The following is a 25,260-nucleotide window of genomic DNA, read 5'->3' on the forward strand; positions in this document are numbered from 1 at the left end:
TGTAAATCTGCAAATGGTCCTTAACGACCTGTGAAAAACTCAGGAGATAAGACTGCAGACAGCCCAGCGGAGCCCACAGCAGCTCGAGCTGAGACACACTACGGGGGAGGAGGGGGGCTGAATCCCTTGTTGTGCCTGGGCAGAAGTGTGACCGGGAATGCGCGACCCCCTTTCCATCACTTCACGGCCCCCCTGGGGGTCGCGCCCCACACTTTGAAGACCCCTGTGCTAAGGGCCTGACCATGACCGATCTACATAAATCTGGTGGCGATTGGGAACCCTCGAATTTAATGTGTGAAAAGTTCACAGATAAGCAAATGCACAAATTGCGCCCAATCATGAGTTGGGCACTTTAGAATATGGAATAAAATGCAAATAGCACCTTATTTCCCATTTGAAGATTCGTCAGCATTTACACTATCTGCTCCTGTATTTTCAACGTTTTAACCCTTGTAAACCACAAGAGCGAACACCTGCATTCTGTGCCTCTTTGCAAGCCGTTTTTGGCACCATCTGGAGTTCGTCCAGAAAATGAGCTTAGAAGCTGCATTTGTTTTCTATTTCTTTACTTTTGAAGCAATTGTGGCAACCACGCTTTAGCTTAAGATGTTTAAAGCTAAAGCGCAGATGCAGCCATTGTAACAACAGTAAATAGAAAAACGTGTGTGGCTGCCATTTTTTTCTCTTTCCTTACTTTTGTTACAATTGCAGCGCTCGCGCTTTAGCTTTCACCATCTTAAGCTAAAGAGTGGGTGCCACGATTGCTTCAAAAGTAAAGAGATCGAATTTTTGTTTACTTCTATTTCTTTACATTTGAAGCAATTGCTGCACCCAGGGCTATAAGTGGGGTTAAAAAACTGGGGAGTCTATCAAAGGGGCGGGCCAATGTAATTAAGGGCGTGGCTTAAAATAATTTATCTAAAAATCTGTGCTTAGCATAGTGTGCCACCCAACTTGTATTTTGCTGTTTCTGTCATTGCATCCAGATATTTGATACAAGTAACATCATACCTACAAGAAGTCAGGACTATTGTTTTGTCAATGGTTGTTAGTTGCATAAGATAAATAAGCAACAACTATGGCTTGTATATAATATTGAAAAAGCTTCCATTTAAAGCCCTGGTGACACCATGACATATTGGTGCTCCTGAGTTTCAAAAAGAGAAGGGAAAGCCAGAGAGAAAATGACTCTCTTTATAGGTTTTCTCTTTCCCTACAACGCTCACCTGGCATGACATCATGCCGTAACTTCTCCTCTAGTGAGAAGAGAGCAGTGTGACCACGCGCACATCTATGTGCCTGCTGTCACTGCAGTCCGGAAAAAAACATGGACCGCCTGTGCCAGGGCACAAAACAGAGTCCGATAGAGACCCGGTTCGAGGCCCTCTTTAAAAAACTGTCAGGGCTTGGCACCGGTGAGACCCAGCCCAAATAAAGCCCTGGCTGCACCGGTGCTTTTATTAAGATGTTTAAAGCTTGCTTTGCAGTGCAATAGCTCTGGCATTACTGAAACTTTGAGCAATTGGCGTTGCATTATTATTAGCAACACCAATTGCTCAAACTTTCAGTAATGCAAGACCTATTGCATTGCAAATGCTTGTGTTAATTTGCTTTCACGAAGGTTGTACCAGCTCCTGGCGGTCTTGCTTTCTTTACTCTTTTGTATTTTTTACATTTCTCTTCAGCAGCCCACGTTTAGAATCGCAAGGTGATTTTATTTTCTTTATTTTTTGTTCTTGCGTCCTAGTTGCCTTTTGCATACCAAGCTACTAGGACAATCCATCTCAGGTCGTTAAATGAAAAACTTTACATTTCATAATAGTAATACATGTTACTTAATGCATTTAACAACAGTATATACTGTTTTATGAAGGACTGTACATAAATAATTTATAGTTTATTATAGTCCACCAGGCAGTATTTACATGTAACTAATGCAGAGATCAATTTGTCATGGTCCAGTGGACTATTCTGTGGATACTCTAATCCTTTTCTTAGAGCTCAATGAAAACAAGCATTGCAAATGCAAGTGGTCGCGCATTTGTTGGAGTTATTGGCATTATAAATGTTAATGTTTTTTACCTTGCCATGTTGCAGGGTGCAGTACCATATCTGGCCAAAAGAGGTCCCATGTACTGCACCCTGCAACATAGCAAGGTAAAAAAAAAAAACATTGGCATTCATAATGTCAGTAAACCCAACTGCAGGGAGCAGTACCATATGTAGCCAAATGGGGCCGTATGTGGCCAAAAAAGGCCACATGGGACCTCTTATGGCCATACATGGTACTGCACCCTGCAGCATGGCAAGGTAAAAAACATAAATCCCAATCACTCCCATTCTAGCAAATGCAAAACCTATTGCATTTGCAATGCTTGTTTATATTGACCTGTGCCCAGAAACTCCTCAGAAATAAAGTTTTATAGCAACCATGAAAAAACAAAACTAACATTGACAAAGCCTGAGGTTTAACAGCCAATGCCAGACCGAATGGCTTTGCCAATGATTGTTTTGGTAAGGTAGTTTATTTTATCCGCTGCTGTTTTTCAACATTAGAAGCTGTATTCCATTATTTTGTTGTCCATACTGGCAGCATTTTACTCTTCCACCAATTTAAACGTCTGTAAATGTTACCAACCAAGAATTAGCTTCCTTTTTTCTCACCCTTGCTAAATGTTTCTTTGCACGTTTCTTCTGGTACCCTACTGTGATATATTCAGCTTTATTATATTCAGAAATGAGTTTCGTGCGATTCTAAATTGATGACATCGAGTGGAGGTTTCTGAAGCTGAGGTCTAATGAGTCAGTAGTTGAAGCAGTGCTGCTTGATTAATCAAATTTTTAAAGCTGAAGTAATCTTTTTTTAAACCTTGCTTGTGTAACTTTATATTTTGTTGTTGCTTTACAGGTCTGTCCTCTTTAAGTATTCAATTTGCCAAACTCCCAAAGGGACTGAAATATTTAAACTTGTCGAAAACCTCAATTTCTCCTAAAGGTAAGTTGTGATGACAGTGTTCTTTCCTTAACCACTTTTGTAGTAAAATATAAATAGTTTCTCTCAATTTACAGCGTAAACTCAATATATGTGTATATATATATATATATATATATATATATATATATATATATATATATATATATATATATATATAATATATTCCATTCCATATTCTACTGGCAGTCGCCAGTATGTAGTTATAGTGAGGACCTAGTTTCCGTAGGAAAAGCATTTTTTGACTTGCCTATAACTTTGGCGTAATTTGACAAATCATCATAATGAAATTTTCCCCAAAAAGTGTCAAAGTAGGTCCTGGTTGTCGTGGAAAGTTTGGGGGTGATCCTTGTAGTGGAGACCGAGAAATTGGGGTGCAAAATAAGGGTGCATTTGTAATGTTAATCCCTATTGGAACCTTTAGCTGCAGCTACAGCCCAAACCACTGAACGGACTTACACCAAATGTGGCAGGGAGGTAGATGTTGGGTCAAGGAAGTGCCTTTTGCCTATTTGGTGTAAATCCGTTCAGTAGTTTTTGTGAAATTTAAGCTGAATATTATAGTGATATCCCTGGCCACAGATATTTCGCAACAGTTTCCAGATTAATCGCGGATGCACGCGCCAACAGGAATGCTCTGCTTGGTTGGACGGGACCTGAATAGAAAGTTATGCAGAGAAATATAACAACACCAATAGTCATAATGTGATGAATCACAATGATTTAATCAATTAGATCAGCGTTGTTAGAAAATCAACGGTTCATATGACAGACTGAATGTCAAAATCACAAATTTAGCAAAGACAGGTGCAAGCAAAGTGAAAGTGCAAAATTAGGGTCAGTGCAGGTGATGTGCAAGGGGAAGGTAGTGCAAATCTATACATCCATATTGAATTAAACAACCTATCCTGCCAGTTTTCTGGCTGGTACATTGAATGCTAGAACATAAATGTTGGATGCAGTTGTAATATCACTGTCATCCAGGTTTGACATGGAGAATAAAGACAAGTCAACGTTTCGACCCCTTTGGAAGCCAGCACAGTGCGAAACTTGGCGGTGGGGTCTTCTTCAGGACTGGAGGGTTGGGGGGGCAGGGCCCACAGCCACTGGTTACGTTCGAACCGTGTGAGCTTCGCCAAAGATTTGTCACTCTACCAAGGATATTAATTACCCATGGTTCTGCCTAATCACTAATGGAGCGCCGTGGGCCTCCATTCATATAGTCCAGCACAATGTTTGCCTGCTGATGCTGGTGATCCCCCTGCCCCCCCCCCCCCCCCCCCCCCCAAACCCTCCAATCCTGAAGAAGACCCCACCGCCAAGTTTCGCACTGTGCTGGCTCCCGAAGGGGTCGCAACGTCGACTTGTCTTTATTCTCCATCTCAAACCTGGATTACAGTGATACTATCTCCCCCCTTGCACATCACCTGCACTGACCCTAATTTTGCACTTTCACTTTGCTTGCACCTGTCTTTGCTAAATTTGTGATTTTGACATTCAGTCTGTCATATGAACCGTTGATTTTCTAACAACGCTGATCTAATTGATTAAATCATTGTGATTCATCACATTATGACTATTGGTGTTGTTATATTTCTCTGCATAATGACTACATACATGTTTTCTGATGTTTTGTAAATATTTTTCACTGTGACTACCAATTTTTATGTACCATTATCTACCCGAGTCCAGTGGTCTATCGGGTCACCCCATTGATATATATATAACTCTGAATAAAAAGTTGGCACAATTTTTTTGATCGAGAACGGTTCCCGGGACTGACAATTTCTGAAAAAGCCAAAATAAGGGATCAGAGTAGAGGTATTCTGACCCGATGTTTGTGAAATGGGGGTGTTAGTGATACAAGTTACGTGTCCGAAATTAATTTTTTAAATCACACAAGATATTCATGACAATGCTGTGACTGCCAGCGTGGCCCCCCCATGTACTGTCGCGGGGACGTCGCGACTACCGACGTCGCCGCGAAGATTGGTGGGAATATAAAAAAATATATCAGTGAATCATTAATACGCATTAGTTTAGAGATATTGAGATTCTGATAATAAAATGTATAGTTATTTATATAGTGAGTTATCCACTGTGCTGGTCAGAATTAATTATGTAGTTCTAATTGTTGAATGTGTTGTTGGTCATTGAATGTCTGCTTTTGTTTTCTGTTTTCGCTCGTGTCCGGGGGAATCGCAATTACCGACGTCATCACAATCTCCGGAGTCACAGCGAAAACATAAAACAGGTTTCAGAGATGGTTTTTATAGAAACTCTCTAGAAAAGCATGACTTTAGAGAATACTGTAAGAAGCCACTAGTGTGTGATAAACTGTAGTATGTGTGGATATATGTGTTTTAGAGTTTATGGAAATGGCGTGATCGATGCTGTTAACGGCGTCGACACAGCACGGTGAATTACTGCGAAAACGGTAATTAGGTCTGAAAGATGGTTTTTAAAGAAACTTGGAACAAAAATGTGAGTTTGAACATGCTTTGAAAGAAGTATGTATATAGTAATATGTGTAGTGCAATGTTCAGAATGGATATTTTTACGTATTATTTTTGCGTGTGTTGGTGGTCATTGAATGTCTGCTTTTGTTTTCCATTATGGGACGTATTCACAAGGATTGCGACGTTGCCGCGAAGATTGTCAAATACTAAACAAAAAAAACTTTAGAAAAAACTTCACATATTTTGCGTACTAAGGTGGCTCTGGTTGTGTGTATATGACTGCTACACATAAGACTGGATGCAGAGTTTCAGGTTACTTAGAAACACCCTATTGCCTTCATCTTTAAAGTGCACTCCAACTTTTCTATAAATTCCATGCATGTCAAAACGCAGATTGTTGTTATAGATACAGCCCATGCGATGGTCTCTGAGGAATGCAGCTGCAGTTTTATTAACATGTTTCCTGGCTTTGTCAGTTTGTTTGACAGAATTGATTGAACCACTTCCATTTCTGTCTTTAGCATGTGTTAGAGTACACCAAGACAGTGTGAGGGAAAAGCATCATCAATTTACCAAAAGTATCCTTTATTAGGATTTCCAGTCCTACTCCAGTTAATGTGCCTAGGTCATTGCACAACAGTGCACAATCATGAGGAAGGTTACAGAGACGTTGTAGTTAGTAATTAGCATTTAAAGAACCTTAGAAATTCACTGAAAAAATCAAAGGTTACAGGGACATTATAGCTCAGATTTCACACGCACAAAACCAGAGAAATTCTGCAATTATAACTTGCGCCCCGCAATGCACTGCTTATGACCTCACATATTACATCACTCATGACATGGTCAGTGACACACTGATGACATCTCTAATGACAGTAGCTTCACAGAGGATCTGCAGATCCGCTATCCCAATAAAAAAAGGCGAGCTCCCTCCCTTTTGAAAATATAAGCTCCCCATTTTAGGCCAGGGTCTGGGATGGTTGGCGCATGCATTTAATTTTGGGTGGGGGCATCCCCTGGGGGCCAATATCTTTATTTAAGGTGAAGGAAATATGTGGCCTCCCTCCCCTTCCCAAAACACTGCCCCGGAGATCCCATCACCCAGGCCCAAAGAGGCAGTATCATGGGGACCCCATCCTCCGGTATACTTACCTGCTCCTTACCCAGAAGAGTGCGAGCAGGGAATATAAACTTAACTCCCTGTCTGCACTCTCCCGGACAGGAAACACATCTTTGCCCGAGAAAATAAGTGTTTCCATGAGGTGGGGCAAAGCAACAGAGCCAGCTCCCACAAGCATGCAGGAGGAAGGGTGCTGGCTGGGAACCAGCAGGGGCTGCCGGGTCCTTGGGGCTTCCCTTGTGACCCCCAATGGTTGGCATATTATGGGCACCCTGAGTGGCACTGGGGCACCCACGGTACAAATTATAATAGTCGGCTCCAGTTGGCACCCAGGATGGGTGCTGGCTGGTGGGGCCTTCGGGGTCCGCCTTGAGGCCCCAAAGTGTAAATAAAGTTTTTGTGCCCTGAGCGAGACCCCCCAAAAAAACCTAAAAACCAAAATTAATTGTTATTCACTGCTCCAGGCAAGGAGCACCCCATAATGTCCTGCAACGACTATTTAATTTTATTTTGTGAACCTGGTGGGGCAGGGGCACCACCAAACCTTTTTGAAATGCTGTTGAGGATTGCAGAGAGTGCAGGAGCCCCCCAGCAACATAAAAGAATCACAGTATATCTCCTGTATCATTGAATCCATGACCCCAGGAGAGCTTACCATTATTTTTAAGGCACTCCGAGCTGGAGCTGTATGCTCTTAAGCTGGAGTGCAGGGATGTGGTTGGTTTTATGGCTGCATTTTGTGGCCTGAAAATTAAAAAAAAAGAAAAGACAAAGAGAAAAGTCTGGTTAATGGTTGTTTAAAATAATGCGTATTTAACATATTTTGAGACAATAATTGCTGTTAAACATTGCAATATGCGTATCTATAAAATATAGGTTTTATTATAACTATTGATTAATATTTGAAAAATGTAATCGGTCTGGCCAATAACCCTGTTTTTTATATAGCTATATTTAAAAGAAAGGGGGTTTGGTGAACAGGAGTTTTTTTTTTTTTTTTTTTTTTTTTTTTGGAAAACCTTTATTTAACAGTATGTGCAGACAAATACGGGCCTACAACCCTCAGGCCGGCCTCGACATAAAAAAAGGGCACATCAGCAAGCAATTATACGATTCAGCAGCATATCAGTACAAGCACAAATAGACCAGATTACGTTATACACAATTGTGCCGCCGAGCGCAGGATGATGAGGTTTAAGTTTTATAAAGTTTTGAAATAAGTCCATAGCAACAGGTCTGGAAGGATCCGAATCAGAGCAATGCAGTTAGGACTATAGTGGGCAACGATCATCAGAAGAGTCAGCAAGCATTATCCGTAAGGTAATCAATCGCACTCAATAAAATCAGGATAGAAAAGAAGCATATCACATGACGATCCCCAAGCACTACCCACAAGTTCCCAATCCTCCCCCCGACCCAAGAAATAAGAAAGGAGAGAACAAACGAGAAAGGTAAAGAGTAGAAAGGGAGAAGAGAAAGAGAGAAAAGAAAGAAAGAAAAAGGAGGCCCATAGAAAAAAAAAAACAACAAGGAAATATACCCCCCACCCTACACGCATGCAGAGGCTACGGCCTACCCCCCCTAGCAGTGTGTCTGTCGCCCCAAAAGAGTACCCGAAATGTAGGAGAAGAGAAAGAGAAGAAAAAGAAAAAGAATGTCACGGTTGATCGGAGGAGGGCCAAGGATCTATTCAATACAAGCAAAATCGTTACCCGCGGTCACCCAACCCCAGGCCCCGACCTAACACCCTGCTAAATGTACCTCCAACAGTCACAAGTCCCAGTCCCAGCCATATACGTATCAATGTGCAACAAGAAAAACCCCCTTCCTCAGCCTTGGCCCCTTCGAATCTGCAGTCCAACAGAGTCCAATTGCAGTACAGCCAACCTGGACGGGATGGGCCACCATGGAGTCCGTTGCAGCAATCGAGGGGTAAGAGACAAGTCAAACTGGAGCGAAGCTCGATAGTAAAGGACCACAGAATGCGCCACTGCTATGCGGTGGCTAGCACAACAGGGAGCAGGACGATGCATAAATCCCAGAGTAGCGGCCGGCCGATGTACAGGAAGCAAGTCCAGGAGGACGCTCAGAGACGTGGCACCAAAGGACAGAGGAGATGGGCAAAACGGCGGCTGAGGCACAAGCTCCGGCCATACCAAGGGAGCAGGATTGTCAGACTCCTCCAGGGCAGAGCCGAGGAGTACCGCAGCGGGCACTGGGACACGTCCCCCCGTAACCGCCACATACCTCAACTCGGGTGATCCACCGACAGTCGACTGAAGATGTGGCTTAACATGCCGCACTGGAGAATCATCATGGCCAGCTGAAAAAGTCCGATCAAACCGGTCCTCCAAACCAGTGGCAGAGTCGCGGAAGGCCAACCACAGGTCCTCCAGTGCTGCCAGGATGTCGCGAAGCCCCAGCGGTGGATCAAGGATGGAGGGTGCTGTTGCGTCCGCCATCTTAGGCAAGCAACCATCGAGCGCCCCGGGGAGGAAGCCCCCCTCACCAACCATCGGTATCTGGAAGGTGATAAGCTCTCTGCGGGGCCCCGGTGGTGCAGGAAACGTGGAGGCAGCCGGTCGTGGAAAGGCTTCAGGGACAGGAGAATCTGTGGTGCAGGGAGACCCACCGGCGAGACCAGGGCTTCCGATGCGGAAGATGGCGTCCGCTGCTGTAGGCTGCAACAAAGAAGCGATCCCGGCCCTCTCCCAGCTGGGCCGGGATACAGTATACGGGAGCTGGATACAATGTTGCGAGCGGGGCGCGCTGGGCAGCCGAGCACGAAAAAGGCTGCTGTGAGAATCCCAGCACCGCGCTCCAGGTCCGGTGTACCGGCTCCTCCCTCTCCACAGCGGCCGCTGCTATCGTTGTCGCCGCCGGCCGTCCCCACTAAACAATGGCCCGGCCGCGACCGCCTGGAAGGCCGGAATGGAAACCAGGGCCCAACTCCGCCGGGGGAGCTCCGGTTTCGACCGGAGTCAAAGTATCGTGGTCAGGGACGTGGCGCAGGTAAGCGTAGGGCTCGGAGGCGCAGGATTCTTGCCAGGATATCGACGAAGGGCGAAAGGGTCGGCGGAGCCGAAGAGCTAGGCGGCCATCTCGGCTGCAGGCTAGGCTCCTCCGAACAGGAGGTTTTTGATCATGGCCTGGCTCTAGAGCCACCCCTACACCCAACCCCACCACGCAAGGGGATGGCTAACCACAACTATACATTAATAAACATTGGAAAAGACAGTGTGTTTAATGCTCTCAAATAAGCACTGAAAAAAAATTCTCTTGCGTTGCAAAACAATTAAACGTTGACTGCTTTTGTTATTCAAAACATGGATGAAATCATGAATTAAATGTTTGATGACAAAGTGTAAATTTCAGATATAAAATAGTTGCTCATTCATTTCACTGGAGGCAGAAGTGTATCCCCAGAGAGCTAATAGAAAAAGGTGCAACTAATGTGCCTGCTGTCTGATGCAAGGTGTGACTTGCAATGTCTCATCCAATATTTGAACGAAACTAGCTAAATAAGTAAATGGCTGAACCAAAGCTCCTTAGTGTGCATATAATCCAAAATCTTTAATGTGAATGGTGTGAGTGCCATTACACGCCAAACCTAAAGCAAGCATTGACAAAGCCAGTAGGCCTTGCCTAAGTGAGAGCTATTTGCTTTGGCAATGTGTTTTAGCTATGTTGTACAACAATGTGGCTGCTGTTCAGCATGGCTAAAAGTTACTGCCGTGGAGTGGGGTGGGGTGCGGTAGATTGGAGTGGGGTACATTGGATTTGGTAGATTTGAGCAAAGGGAGCGGGGTAGATTGACATAGATTGCAGTGGGGTAAATTGAATCGGGGTAGTTTGGGGTGGATGGGGTAGATTAGGGTGGAGTGTGGCAGATTGGAGTAGAGTAGGGTAGATTTGAGTGGATTGGGGTAGATTCGAGTGGAGGGGATGGGGTTGATTCAAGTGAAGTGGGGTAAATTGAAGTGGAATGGGGTGGACTGGGGTAGGTCAGAGTGTGGTATATAGGAGTGAGGGTAGATTGGAGTAGAGTGGAGTGGGGTATATTTTGGGGTTGATAAAAGTGGGGTAGATTGCGGAAGAGTGGAGTGAAGTGGATTGGGGTAGATTGGAGTGAACTGGAAAGGATAGATTGGAGCAGAGTAGATGAGTGTGCAGTGGGGTAGAGTGGGTGGATTAGAGTGGGTTGTATTGGGGGTGGCGTGAAGTGGGTGGATTGGGATGGGGTAGGTTGGAGTGGGGTGGATTGGGTAGAGTGGGGCAGATTACATAGGGTGGTGTAGATTGGTGTCTGGCCGATTGGGGTGGGATGGGGTAGTTTGGAGTGAGGTGGATTACGGTGGGGCGGGTTAGATTGGAGTGGAATGGGGTGGATTAGAGTTGAGTGTGCTACATTGGAATGGGGTAGATTGGAGTGAAGTGGAGTGGGTAGATTAGGGTAGAGTGGAGGGTGGTATTTTGGGAAAGAGTGGAGTGGGGGAGATTAGAGTGGAGTAGGGTAGATTGGGTGGATTGAAGTGGGGTAGATTGTGGTAGATTGGAGTGGGATAGACAGGGGTAGAGTGAAGTGTGGTAGATTTGAGTGCATTGTAGTGTGGTAGAGTGGAGTGGAATGGGGTGAATTAGGGTGGAGAGGGTTGGATTGAGGTTGATTACAGTGGGGTGGTTTGGGGTAGAATGGAGTGGGGTAGATTGGGGTAGATTTGAAAGGAGTGTGGTAGTTTAGGTTAGAGTGGAGTGGGGTTGATTGGAGTGGAGTGGAGTCGAGTGGAGTGTGGTTGGGTTAGGTTGAATGAAGTGGAGTAGGCGGAGTTGGGTAGATTGGAGTGGAGGTAAGTAAAATGGAGTCCAGTAGATTGGGGAAGATTGGAGTGGAGTAGACTGGGGTAAATTGTTATGGGATAGATTGGAATTGGATTGATTTGGGGTGAGTTAGATTGTGGTGTGGTGGGTTCGTTTGGAGTGAGGTGGTTTAGGGTGAGGTGGGTGAGACTGGAGTGGAATGGGATAGATTTGAGCTGAATGTGCTAGATTGGAGTGGGGTAGATTGAAATGTAGTGGGTAGATTGGGCTAGAGTTGAGTGTGGTATATTGGGAAAGAGTGGAGCCGAGCTGGGCAGATTGGAGTGAAGTAGGGTAGATTGAGTGAATTGAAGTGGGGTAGATTGTGGTAAATTGGAATGGGGTAGAGTGGAGTGGGCTAGTAAGGGGTGGGTGGGTTTGAATGGGGTAGATTAGAGTGAGATGGTTTGGGGTAGATTGGAGTCGGGTAGATTTGAGTAGATTTAGGTAGAGTGGAGTGGGGTGTGGTTGTTTAGGTTAGGTTGAATGGAATAGATTGGGGTAGAGTGTAGTGGAATGGATTGTGGTCGATCGGATTTGAGTGGGGTAGGTTGTGGTAGAGTGGAGTGGGGTAGATTGGGGAAGATTGAAGGGGAGTGGAATGGCGTAGATTGGATTGGAGTGGGGCGGGGTAGCTTGTAGTGGGCTATATTGGGCTGTGTTAGATTGGAGTGGGGTATATTGGGAGGGAGTGGGATAGGTTAGATTAGTTTAGGTTTGATTGAGTGGGGTGGGGTAGAATGGATTGGAGTGGGGTAGATTGGGTGGAGTGGGGTTGATTGTATTGGAGTGGTGTAGAATGGGGTAGAGTGGAGTGGAGTGGAGTGGGGTAGAGTGGATTCGGGTAGAGTGGAGGGATAGTTTGGGGTAAAATGGAGTGAAGAGGGGTAGATAGGATTAGAGTGGAGGGGCGTAGAGCAGTGTCACGTTTAGTGTCGTGGATTGTTGTGGCTTGTTGTAGAGTGTCTTAGAGTGGAGCTGCATAGAGCAGAGTGGCATGTCTTAGAGCGGAGTGGGGTGTCTTAGAATAGAGTGGTGTGGCACATAGTGGAAGGGTCATCAAAGTACATTTTTGTTGTGTGCTAAATAAATTAACATCCTACATCCTCTCCTCTCACATGGGAACTCAGCCGGATTATCACATAGATTCTCTCACTTTCTAGTCTGAAAAGAAAAGTAAACACTAAGCTCCCTCGGAAGACAGAGCCTGACATTTGACCTCTGTCTTTGAATGCACAGCAAATTTGACAAGATCAGAAGATTTAAAGGCCTGTTTACAGCAAGCGAGTACTCGGAAGGATACAGTAAACCGGGGATACTCACTGGAGGGACAAACTCCACCTGGACAGTCTAAAGCAAATAAAGCCAGCAAATACAAAGCAAGCAACTGTGAGTTACAAACCACAAAACCAGTAGTAAGCAATGGGCGAAATACATTCCCAGGGGAAGCTTTCAGAATGCCCACAAGATGTCTTAGGCTCAGACTTAAAGAATAAGTTTGCGATGCATGGCTCAAGCCACATTACACCTCAAACCTAAAAAGGATAACGCAAATCAACTCAGACTTCTATGAACTTAAAAAGTCACACCGCCTGCCCCCGTGTCGCTCTGTCTGACCACTGAACTCCTCTGTGACTTGCCATATCCTTAAAATGTATAGTTGGGGTATATTATGCCATAAACGTATTACACATATCCAGTTATAATAAATGTTTCCAGCAAGTTTGTGAACCCATGGGATTCTGCACAGGGAATTTTTGTAATCCTTTCCCTACTCCACCAAGTCCTCACTTAAACAGATGTCAGTTCTGCATGTAAACAACTTCTGCTAGGCTGCTGAAGTTACCATCCCCAATTACGTAGTCACAAAATAAACCTCATTATATATATTCTGGACCTTTGAGGAACGACATGTATGCCTTCCAGGAAGACTATTATGTTTTCTTGTTGCCTGCAATTTCACGTTTTTCAGCAAGGATGATGAATTGATGGCTTGAGTCCACTGATGCTTAGTGTGAAGTGTCTTAGTGTGCTCACAATACCAAGCACCACCTTTTAACAGATGTCCCTAGTGTACATTATCTTTAAGTTGCTCTCTTTGCCTTTTAGTGATATATTTTGCCTCACAAAATGCTATGGTAGAATAGGGAGAAATGCCTAGCTGCAGCTACATGACTTACTCTTGGCAAGGAGCATAATGGCTGTGCACACTGCATGAAGTTGAAGACATATTGTAATAATTGAGATCAATGAGTATTTTCTTCTTTTTTTGCAGGAGTGAATTGCTTATCCCAATCACTGAGTGCCAACCCGCTGATTGCCAGCACCCTCACCCACCTTGATCTCTCAGGGAATATCTTTCGGGGAGATGAACTTGCAGTAGGTTTACTGTGATTTTTATGTGCCTGAGATTATCTGTGTAATTTTGTATTGTAACCATGTGGAGCTTGCCTGTTGTACTTGAAAACATAATTGTATTCATGAAGTTGTTTTTGTGAAGAAAATTGCCTGAAATGTTTTTGTATTGGTGGTGTCAATTTAAAAGACCTTGTAAATTACTTCATTTATTCTGAACTCTGAGACAAAACTGCATAATCTGCCCAAGACCTTGGGACACTTGACATGAGCTCTCTACATGGTTTCCTTGCTCATTAACTTGGGAAGTTGGTAAAGTGTAATGGTTCAGTTACACTGTGGGCTGGTTGCTGGATTTAAGGGGGAGGGACTGGGTGTTGATGATTTGCCTTCATGGCCCGAGATAAGAAAAAAACACTACACATCATAGTACATAGGGTGCTGCTGAATGGACATTATATAGGAAAAAACAAGCAGATAAATCCTGGCAATGAGATTTTAAAAAACTGACTGCTTAAAAGTGCAGACAGGCAAATGCTGTGGCATCTGTACTCTCTTGTAATAAGGTCTTACAAGTAAGTAGTGAAGTAATTTTCCTATTACAGGTGCGTTTTAATGTCAGAACACACCTGTATGTACAACACGGATATAATGCTCTCCTGTACTTCACATATTAAGAACAGCTGCCTTAAGTTTGTATCATACCATATAGAATCCTATTTTATAGATGGTCTGCCAGATTGAGTCGCGAATGTCGGTTAGGATATCAGAGTCACCTCCTTGGAAGATCATCTTTCCCCAAGCAGTGCAGGTGAAGGGGATTTCATAGCAGACCAGAGATGTCACTCTTGAGAGCCCAAGATTATGCCACTAATCTTTGTCATGGACCGTAATAGCATTTTCCAACAGGGCTTCTTTGCTTTTCACGGACAGGACCAACTCTTCTCAGCAGCACCACTGTGATTAATTTCAAACATAGTATGGTGATAGAAAAAGAATAGAATGTACACAAGAAATGACTGAGGTTTATCAAAGCTAACTATAGTACTTCACAGGTATGTCACCAGAGCCTTTCTTTACTCATTAAACAAGGCTTTCCATACTTAGAGTTACCAGTGTGAGTGCCAGAGGTATGAACATTGAGGTAACATCCTCTTTTATATAACATTCCTGCCATAACATGCTGTCTGCCCTTGGAAGTTCCCCTGTACTGACATTATGTATACTTACCAGAGGATAAGGCAACTTCAAAGAGGGTGCGGAAAATACATTGTGCTATGTCACGTTAATATTTACTTGTACTCATTTAGTGACACAACTAAAATCTTATCAGTTGAGAATATTTGAGGCTGCGTTTAATGTGCCAATGCTTTTCTCAGTAGCCATGCAACCTTTCCCTGATTGATTTGTGCTGCACCCAAACTTTTGCTTAGAAGTCCGATGCTGGCGCTATTGAATGTTGGGGAAGACAGATACCAAGACTACATAGTCTTACGTCCATTTCTTTTATTACCGCTAGACATTCCCTGCTTCTTTATCTCACTCTTTTTAGGTCTCTCCTGACCCAGGCCATGCGCTGGTCTGGCGAGACTTTTTGTGAGGGCTCAAAAAAATGCTACCATGGCCAACCTAGAGCTACAGTGCATGTGCGCGGGCACGCACTTAGGAGCAGAGGCTGGCAAACCTCGTCATGCTCATTAAGCACCCGCGATCATTTTTTACTTTCGCCCGCGATCACTGCACGCGCTTAGGAGCAGAGGCTGGCAAACCTCGTCATGCTCATTAAGCGCCCGCGTTCACTTTCACTTTCGCCCGCGATCACTTTTTCTCGTCCAAGTTGAGTATCATTTCTTGTGAAGACCCTCCATTGAATTCAGCAAAGTTTCCCCATGTCTGGCAAGGCCTCTGTGAGAGGATTGACAAGAATACATACAGTCCTTTGTTTGATCGGTCACTGGTTTTGCCTCCATAAACATGAAAATAATTGATGCACACTCCACAGGTGAGCTGCATTATTTATTATGTGATATTCTTTACACAAACTCATTGTGAGAAATTGGGTTACTAGCTGAGGGGGCTTAAACCTTACTCATGCGGCAACCACAATCCTAGTCAGGGTGAATTCAAAATCAAATCTCAAATTAACCTGTGCTCAACCCAGTGGTAGCTTGGCACAGAGCAGTCAGTTTTAACTTAGAGGCAATGTGTAAGCATTTATGCAGCACTTCAAACCGTAATAGAGTAAAAACACAGCACAAGAACAATCCCACACCAATTAAAAAAAAAAACAGAGTGCATTTTAATTAATAAATCAAGTCCCAAATGACATAAATCCAATCAGTAGAACCCGCAGATAAGTAAGTTTAAAGATTTCAGTGAAAATAGTGCAAAAAAGCTCAAAGCGCCAACTGTAATTATCTGTTTGCGCCAGACTCGGTCTAAGTCACAAGTTCAGGCCAAATGTGATGGAACGTGGACTGGCCACAGTGACCCACTTAATACCTTTATCCTGGTAGTGAAGAGAAGCAAAGTCCCGCATTCAGGATGCGACACGAGGCGAGGTCTGGGCGCAGAGATCGGTTCTGGGGAGCTGCAAAGTGCGAGGCGATATTGTTGCATGGTGAAGCATCGTACAGCGGTGATTCAGATGGGCTGCTGTAGGCAATGCAAAGTCCTTGCGTTGGGGAAGTCCATGCAGCAGAGGTGATGAGTCTGTTCTGTGGCGATGCCTCGAGTAGCAGAGACGACGCCTGGTCTTCAGGGGATGTGCCGCTGATGAGATGCATTCTGCTGACTCCACAGAACAGATGGCAGAGCACCTTCAGGCCCACATCCAAGAGTCCAGGACTGGGATGGCACCATTTTGGAGGGCAGGACTCACAGATGGAAGAGTCCAGGAGCTCAAGGTTGTTTGAAGGCTGTTCTGTCCCTGAGTCTTCTGATCAGACCACCAGCCAACTAGCCCTTGGAGTCACTTTCGGGTCCTGGGTTTAGAGATGCTGTTCCAGTCCTTCCCACAAAGCCAAGAGGGCAGCAGGTGAACACAGCAGGGCAGTAGCCCTCAGAGTGGCAGTCCTTTCAGTAACACAACAGTCCTTCTTCCTGGCAAAGTCCACAGGTCCAGAAGCATACTGAAGAGCTGTCTCGAAGGGTCCAATATTTATACCTGGCACCCACTTTGAAGTGCAGGAAGCTTCAAGAGGTTTCCACTCCCCTGAGGTGTCGGGCATCCCCTTCCTCCCTGCCCTTGCCCCAGTGTACCTGTGCTCTCACAAGACCAGTGTCAAACACTTTGTGATGTGCTCAGGTCGAGCCTTTGTGATGTGCAAGTGTGGTAGGTGACAGCTCTCCCCCTCGTTAACTCAGAGTAGCCCATCCTGCCAACCCCTATCTTCCCTCTGTCTCATTGTCTGGGTGCAATACATAAAGTCCATCTGTCAGCAACGCCTAGTCCTGTAACCCAGGTTCCGGCTGCAGACACCAAATGGTTAAGACTAGAAAATGCTAACTTTATAAAAAAAAGTGGCATTTTGAGAACTGTGACTAAAAATCCGACTTCACCATTGAAGAGGAATTTTAATTACACTTATTTCGACTCCACCTGCTCCTATTTGGAAGTTATCTCTTATTAAATGTAATAAGGTAACCCAATGTTACTTTTTAAATACATTACACACTGCCCTCTTGGCTGTTCAGGGCCTATCCTAGGGGTGATTTATATGCATTAAAAAGGAAGGTTTGGGTCTGACAAAAGGTTTATTTTTCCAGGTCGAAATAGCAGTTCAAACTGCACACTTGGGCTGCAATGGCTGCAATTGCACGCCTTAGATATGTTTTAAGTGGGTGGCACAATCGGTGCTGCAGGCCCACAAATAGCATTTAATATAAAGCCCCTGGGCACATGTAATACCACTTCATTAGGAACTTACCAGGTGATTAAATGTGGCTAATTGGTGTAAGCCAATTTCACCATGTTTTAAGGAGAGAGCACAACCTCTTTAACAGTATTTTTCAGTGGAAAAATTGCAGAGTCCTAAAGCCAACAAAAGCAAGTCTGCAACAAGTCTGCAAAAACAGGAGGGTTGAAGGCAGAAAGTTAGGGGAGAGCCACGCCAAGGATGCCAGGACTAACACTTATTTTTACAGTTGACTGTACGGATAACTTTAACTGGTCCTTTCAACATATGTAAGGAATAGAAAAGATTGCCGTTCTTCATGTGCATTTTAGAACATGTTACACTTCTGCTTGCATGGCTTGGTTTATTGGAGGTGAACGATGTGTGAGAATCAATAGCTGGCAGTTCATTTGAAAGCACTGTCCGCCACACAGGTGCTTTGCAACAGGCTAGCAAAATGGTGAAAAAGACTTTTACTGTTGTTCACTGTATATCTGTTTTGTTGCTAACTGCCAGTGCATTTTGTCCTGGATGTGTCTTTAAAACCCTTGCCTTTGAGTCCTATGTGTCAGACTTCTTGCTGACCGGTGCTGGGCATATTGTTCATCTTAAATGAAACAACTCTTACAATTTGATTAATTAGACTTTCAATGAGAAACTGTACATTTTAATTCATGTTATTTGTCAGAGCACACCAACAACCTCTTCTCAAAAGAACGGCATTTCCTAGACCCAGTTACACAAAGTACCATAACTACGGATGCCTCCCTTACTGGAAAAGGAGCGTATTCGCAATATCTAACTGTCCAGGGACTATGGATACCCAGTCAGCAACACCTCCACATCAATCACCTAGAGTTATTAACTGTTCACCTAGTGTTAAAAACCTTCCTTCCTCGCCTATCAGCAAGGTAGTCCTTATCAAAACAGACAACATGACAGCATGTATTATATCCAGTAGCAACAGGGCACCAAGTCCCTTCAGCTTTCTCATTTAACCCGAGACATTTGGAGGTAGGCTCTCCCACATAACATTCACCTGTTAGCGGAGAACTTACCGGAAGTGGACAACGTCTTTGTGGATCTCCTCAGTAGGAGGTGCCAATATGTCCACGAGTGGATCTCCACCTACATGTCCTCCACTAATACTTTCAGCGTTGGCATTAACCACAAATAGACCTGTTCGCCACAGTAGAAAACGCCAAATCCTCAGACTTCTGATCCAGATTTCCACACCCACTGTTCAAGGGCAACAAACTATGGATGAGTTGGTCTGGGAAATTTGCTTATGCATTTCCGTCCCTCCCACTTCTTCCGTTTCTGGTTCACAAACTTCGGCAGACATCTCTCACCCACATCCTGTTAGCTCCCACATGGGCACGACAACCATGGTTCACCACACTCCTCGAACTGTCAGTAATTCGCCAAGATACAGGACATTGTCTGCTACTTTTTTCATTTGCATGCCTCTAGATTATTGTTTACACCCATGAGGCTACTTCTAAAGACAGTATAGGCAACACACTTCCCTATTCTGAATTCCAGTCATCAAGGTCTTCCTGGAAGGTCTTGAAAGAGTCATTCCTCCTAGTGTGTCACCAGCTCCCACATGGAGCCACAATAATGTATTAACAAGATTGTTGGGCCCTCCATTTGAGTCCCTCCACTCCTGCCCCCTCCACCCTTTAGCCTGAAAGGTGACATTCTTGGCCTCTATCACTTCTCTGAGATTTGTCAGTGAGTTTCAGGCACTACCTTTAGAAGAACCTTTCTTCCAAATACATAGGGACAGTGTTCTACTTCGCACCAACCCCAAATTTCTTCCAAAGGTGGGCTCATAATTCCACTTTAATCTATTTTCCTTTTTCTCCAGCGTAACTCAGTTGCAGAAAGAGATTTGCACACTTTAAACGTAAAGCGAGCTCTCATGTATTACATTGACAGGACTAAATCATTTGGGAAGAGACACAACTATTTGTGCTTTCTCAAAACGTCACAAAGGAAAGGCAATTTCTAAAGCGAGCTTTGCACAATAGATTGTTAAATGCATCCAAACATGCTATTCGAAAGATGAAAGAACTTTACCCGTTCCCCCTAGCTCATTTCACTCGTAAAAAAGGAGCTTCAATGGCCTTCCTAGGACATATACCTATAGCTCACATATGTAAAGCTACTACTTGGTCTACACGCAAAAATTTACAAAACATTACTGTGCAGATGTACTAGCCTGTTAAAAAACGAATGTGGGTCAAGCAGTTCTACGTACACTATTTCAAACAGCTGTATCTCCCACAGACTATCCACCGCTTATGGAGGACTGCTTTACAGTCTATGCTAAGCATGGGTATCTACAGCCAAACATGTCTTGAATGTAAAATTGTACTTACCTGTTTTGTTTATAGTTTAGTTATGTTATTGCATGTGTCACTGTATTCTCCGGCGCGTGCCCTTTCAGTGTTACATCACTGATGACACTTGGAACTTCCAAGTGTCATCAGAGATCAGTTGGGCAGTTATCTCTTGCTGTGCGGCTGTGCGGAGCTGTGTTGGCCTCATTACCTGGAAACTTAATAAAAGAACTGCGCACTCAACAAGACTTCTGGATAATTTCAACATCATTTTGGTGACGACTAAAAGAACCCTACGTGCAAGTTTTCATTATTCCTACAAAGAACACTTTTGCTGTGTTCCCACAATTTTATATATAACTTCAAAGTCTACGGTCTGTCTGACAACCTTCGCAAACTTATGTGAGTACTGTTTCACTTTATACTAGTTTTCATTACTTTTACAAAGAACACCTTCACTGTGTTCCCACGATCTACAAGCAATGCCAAGGTCTGCAATTTGTCCGACAACCTTCGCTTATTTATGTGAGTGCTGTTTCTTTTTGTTTCCGAGAGGCCAGCACACCCTGTGAACTAATTTGTTTGGTGGTTTTTCCGATCTATCAGGCTGCTGTGGTTGTACCGTTGTACCGTTGCTGCTGCTGTTGTCCTTTAAACTGGCCTGACATTCTAAATTACATACCTTGCAACATGCTCGTCTTGGAATTCTTCTACGCTGCATATATTGAATTCGGAGCTCCATGTTCCAGATGACTTGGGCATTCCACAACCACATACGCTTCTGCGCTAGACGTCCGACGCTCCGGTGACCCTACACAGTAATTAGGTATTCACGTACAACGTAGCAACCATCCTTAATACTGCCTTCCGGAGATGATCGGAGAGTCTCTTGTTTGCTTATCTCTGGTAATAAGCACACCACTTAAGTATTTTATACAAGTAAATTATTTTTTTCTTTTCTCTCAATGGAATTCACTATGCGGATGTCACTATTTTGAAAGTACTGTTTTTTTATTTCCTTTACTTTTAGTCTATGACAAAATATTTTATTCTGAAAAGTGCTTCATCTTGTGCTTGCCCGCTACGGTGACAAGCACACCACTTTATTACTACATTCATTTACTTGCTAATTACAGCTACCCTTCTACAGTGACATGCACACCACATTTGTACTGTTTTTACCTCAGCACAACTCATCATTTAGACGGCATCTTCATTTTTTTAGCCTGTCTTTCACGGTGACTGGCACACCATTTATTATCTGCTCTTACTACTCACAGCACATCTTATCTACGTTTAGCCTTGCTCATTCACCATGTGTGCTGCACAGACATTTTCATTAACTCCTTCACAGTCATTTCTTTCTACTAAAGGGGATCCTCCTATTAAATGGTTAGAATGGAGAGAGTATTTCTTAAATTACATTGATACACTAGAAGACGGTGAAGATGAAATATCACAAGTTAAGAAAAAGAAAATCTTACTTCATTCTCTTGGTCCTCAAGGGTTAAAAGTCTACAATTCTATGAGTAAAAACACTCGTCCGGCTGATGATTCAAATGTTTTTCTTCATGCACTGGAGGATTTAGATATATATTATTCTACTTCTGTTTGCATAGCTATTGACCGCCACAACTTCTTTGGAAGGAAACAAGGCAAGCAAGAACCGGTTGAAGACTTTGTTTCTGATTAAAAGAAGTTAGCTTTAACCTGTAGATTTGGTTCATTAGAGGAAGAACTAATCCGTGACCAAATCATAATGTATGTTAATAACGAACATGTTCAAGAACATCTATGGATACATGGTGAAGCATCGTTATCTCATGTAGTAGCTTTAGTTAAAAAAGCAGAAATGACTAATAAATGTGCAAAAGCTATTTCTGAAACAACTAAGGAAATTGACAAACCCATTGTGAGCAAAATTAATTCGAAAACTAAAACTAATGTTGTCACTTTTCCTACTTCTAACAACAGGGATCTCAAATGTTATAGATGTGGAAGTAAGAATCATTTAGCTAATTTTAAGAAGTGTCCGGCTAGAAATCAAAAATGTCTCAAATGTGGTTTAATTGGCCATTATACTAAGGCTTGTCGGTGTAACAAAAGTATAAAGAAGAAGGTAACTTTGATTAGGGAAGAAAATGATGATTCTTCTTCAGTATCATCCCATGATGAGGATCCAGCTAAGAATGTTGATTGTGCGTTAGGTGTGCCTGACAGTGTTAATATGCTAAACATACAGTCCAAATCTAAACCTGTTTGTTCTATACGTATAGGTGGAGTTGAAATGCTTATTGTAGCTGATTCAGGCTCTCCATACATGATTATTGATAAAGACCAATATGAAAAGGATTTTGTTCAGGTTCTGGGTACCATATTATCACCTCCTTATATTTCTCCAGAAAGCTTTACTAGAGTAAAAAAGTATTTAATAGGCTACAGAGAACTTAAATTTAAATCAAAAGGAAGATCTTCTATTGGGAAATTGTATGTTGCTCTTAATGGTCCTCCTGTACTAGGGTGGATAGATCAAAGACATTTTAAAATCATTTTAAACCCTAATGGAGATGAGCAAGTCATGGTATTAGACCAGAGTGAAGATTACCATCACAAATTAAAAAAGAGTTTCCTGAAGTTTTTTCTAATAAGGTTGGTCAATTGAATGGCTATGTACATAAGATCATCCTTAAGGATGATGCCAAACTTACAGTCCATAAGTCTAGACACATTCCTTGGGTAGTTAGAGAAGAAGTCACAAAATAATTAAAACGTCTCTTGGATGATGATATCATTGAAGAGGTTGAAGCTTCTAATTGGGTCGCACCTTTAGTCGTGGCTCGTAAGGCCTATGGCAAGGTTCGTCTTTGCATTGATTTGAGGTCTCTTAATGACAACATCGTAGTTGAGAGATATCCATTACCAAAAATAAATGAGTTGATTTCTCTTACTAAAGGTATTAAATGGTTTTCTGTAGTCGATTTAACTTCGGCTTATCATCAAATCATGCTTTATGTAGACAGTAAAAGTCTTCCTACATTTATGACTCCCCAAGGATGTTATCGGTTTTTGCGTATGCCATTTGGCCTAGCGTCTGCAGTTTTTCAAAAACTCATGTTTAAACTATTCCAAGATCTACTTGCTATCCTATTTTTCCAAGATGACATCCTCATTATGGGTGAAACAAAATGTGTACATGATGATAGAGTTCAGTCTATTTTAAAGATATTAAAAAGGAGAGGATTAACTGCAGAACTTTCAAAGTGCAGATTTGGAGTTGATTCTTTAGATTATCTTGAACATGAAATTTCAGATAATGATATAAAACCTAAAATGAGTTTAATGAATGCTATAAGGAATGCTCGTTCACCGTCTAACAATAACGAGGTGAGGTCTTTCCTAGGGCTCATTGAATTTTACAGTAAGTTCATTAGGAATTTTTCAGAAAAAACCTTCAATATGCGTCAATTGTTAAAAAATAGATCTACATTTGTCTGATATTCTTCAACATTATTTTTCTAAATTAAAAAATTAACTATGTATTGCAAAGGAATTGGTTGGTTTTGACCCCTGTTTACCTTGTATTCTTACTACAGATGCAAGCAATAAAGGCTTAGGTGCTGTATTATCACAAAAAGAAGGAAGTGGGAGAGAAAGAGCTGTAGCTTATGCCTCCAGAGCTCTTTCTCCAGCAGAAGAAGGTTACTCTGTAATCGAGAGAGAGACTCTAGCTGTGGTTTGGGGACTTGAACATTTTAGAAATTTTATTTGGGGTTTTAAGGTTGAAATTAGATGTGATCACAAACCTCTAGTAAAAGTTCTTTCTTCTGATGGTCTGCTAAAAGCCACTCCCAGAATTGCTAGAATGTCTGTTCGTCTTCTTGATTATCATTACTCCTTATGCTATATCCCAGGAGCGAAGAATCAAGTGGCTGATTGTTTGAGCAGATTACCCCTACCATTAGAATCCTCCACTGAAATTTGGGATGATGTTCAAGTAGCAGGGATAGATATAAGTAAAGAAAATATCACTTTAAGTTCTAAAGAATGGAAAGATTCCATGATCCAAGATGAACTTCTTACCAAAGTCAAGGTGTGTATCATTCAAGGTTGGCCTAGTAAAAAGTTTTGTGAAGAAATGAAACAATTTTGGGAAGTGCGTGATGAATTATCTCTAGTAGATTGCAATATTTTACGGGGTGAAAAAATCATTCCACCAAAGGATCTGAGAGTGAAAGTTATTCTTTTGTGTCATGAGAGACATTTAGGAATTGTAAAAACAAAAAAATGTATCAGAGAATTGTATTGGTGGCCTGGAGTTGACACTGAAGTAGAAACAGTAGTAAGAGAATGTTCTGCATGGCTAAATTCAAACAAATCTCAAAGGGACGTCAATCCCCCTATGTGTCCAGTTCCGTGTCCAGAGATGCCTTGGGAAAACATTGGTTTAGACATTACTGGACCCATCATTAAGAATGAGCACAGTTTGTACATTCTGGTAGCCATAGATTACTTCTCAAAATGGCCTGAAATTAAAGTTGTAGAGCGAGCTGATTCAGCTAGTGTACTTAAATTTATGGATGAGTTGTTTCAAAGAGAAGGACTTCCAAAGGTTATCATAACAGACAATGGGGCTCAGTTCAAATGTCATCTTGTTGAGGAATTTTTAAAGCGTAATGGCATTGAACACAAAGTCACCTCTATCTATCATCCAAGTGGGAATGGTGAAGTGGAAAGGTTTAATCGAGTAATTAAGGACTCCATTCAATTAGCCAATATCAGAGGTCAAGACTGGGTTGTAGGAGTTAAGAAGATGGTATGGATGTATCGAGTGACTCCTACTGTTACAGGGTACAGTCCCTTTACTACTATCAAAGGGCACGTACCGTTTACTAAATATAAACAATGTTGGTTGCAGCATTCCAGATTATCAGAATTGTGTCCTGACCAAGTTAAAAATAACATTTTGTTACATCAAGGGAAGCTAAAAAGAGTGCTTTAGAAGTAGGCGATTTAGTGCGAGTCAAGTTACCTTTCAAAGTGAGAAACGGTCAAAGCAAGTTTTCTAAACCATTTAGTGTGGTTGAAATTTTTAACAAATTGGTCAGATTGTCTGATGGGAAAGTTTGGCATCTTGGCAGAATTGTCAAATTCAATGAGAAACTGGACAGGTGGGTACAAGTTCAAGAAGTAAGGAGTTTTCATTGGCTAGATTCTGAATGTGAACAAGATG

At 42.7% G+C, this 25,260-nt stretch overlaps 1 protein-coding gene across 1 annotated transcript in view; it reads left to right on the plus strand.

Moving 5' to 3' along the window:
* CARMIL1 (capping protein regulator and myosin 1 linker 1) overlaps positions 1 to 25,260 on the plus strand; it is a 995,540-nt gene that overhangs the window by 547,189 nt on the left and 423,091 nt on the right. The window contains exons 12-13 of the mRNA XM_085607022.1: positions 2,909 to 2,995; positions 13,707 to 13,810. Coding sequence (XP_085463148.1) covers positions 2,909 to 2,995; positions 13,707 to 13,810 — 191 coding nt within the window. The remainder of the gene's footprint in view (positions 1 to 2,908; positions 2,996 to 13,706; positions 13,811 to 25,260) is intronic.

This window comes from Triturus cristatus, chromosome 5_2 (assembly GCF_964204655.1).
Source record: "Triturus cristatus chromosome 5_2, aTriCri1.1, whole genome shotgun sequence".
In the NCBI taxonomy this organism is placed as follows: domain Eukaryota; kingdom Metazoa; phylum Chordata; class Amphibia; order Caudata; family Salamandridae; genus Triturus; species Triturus cristatus.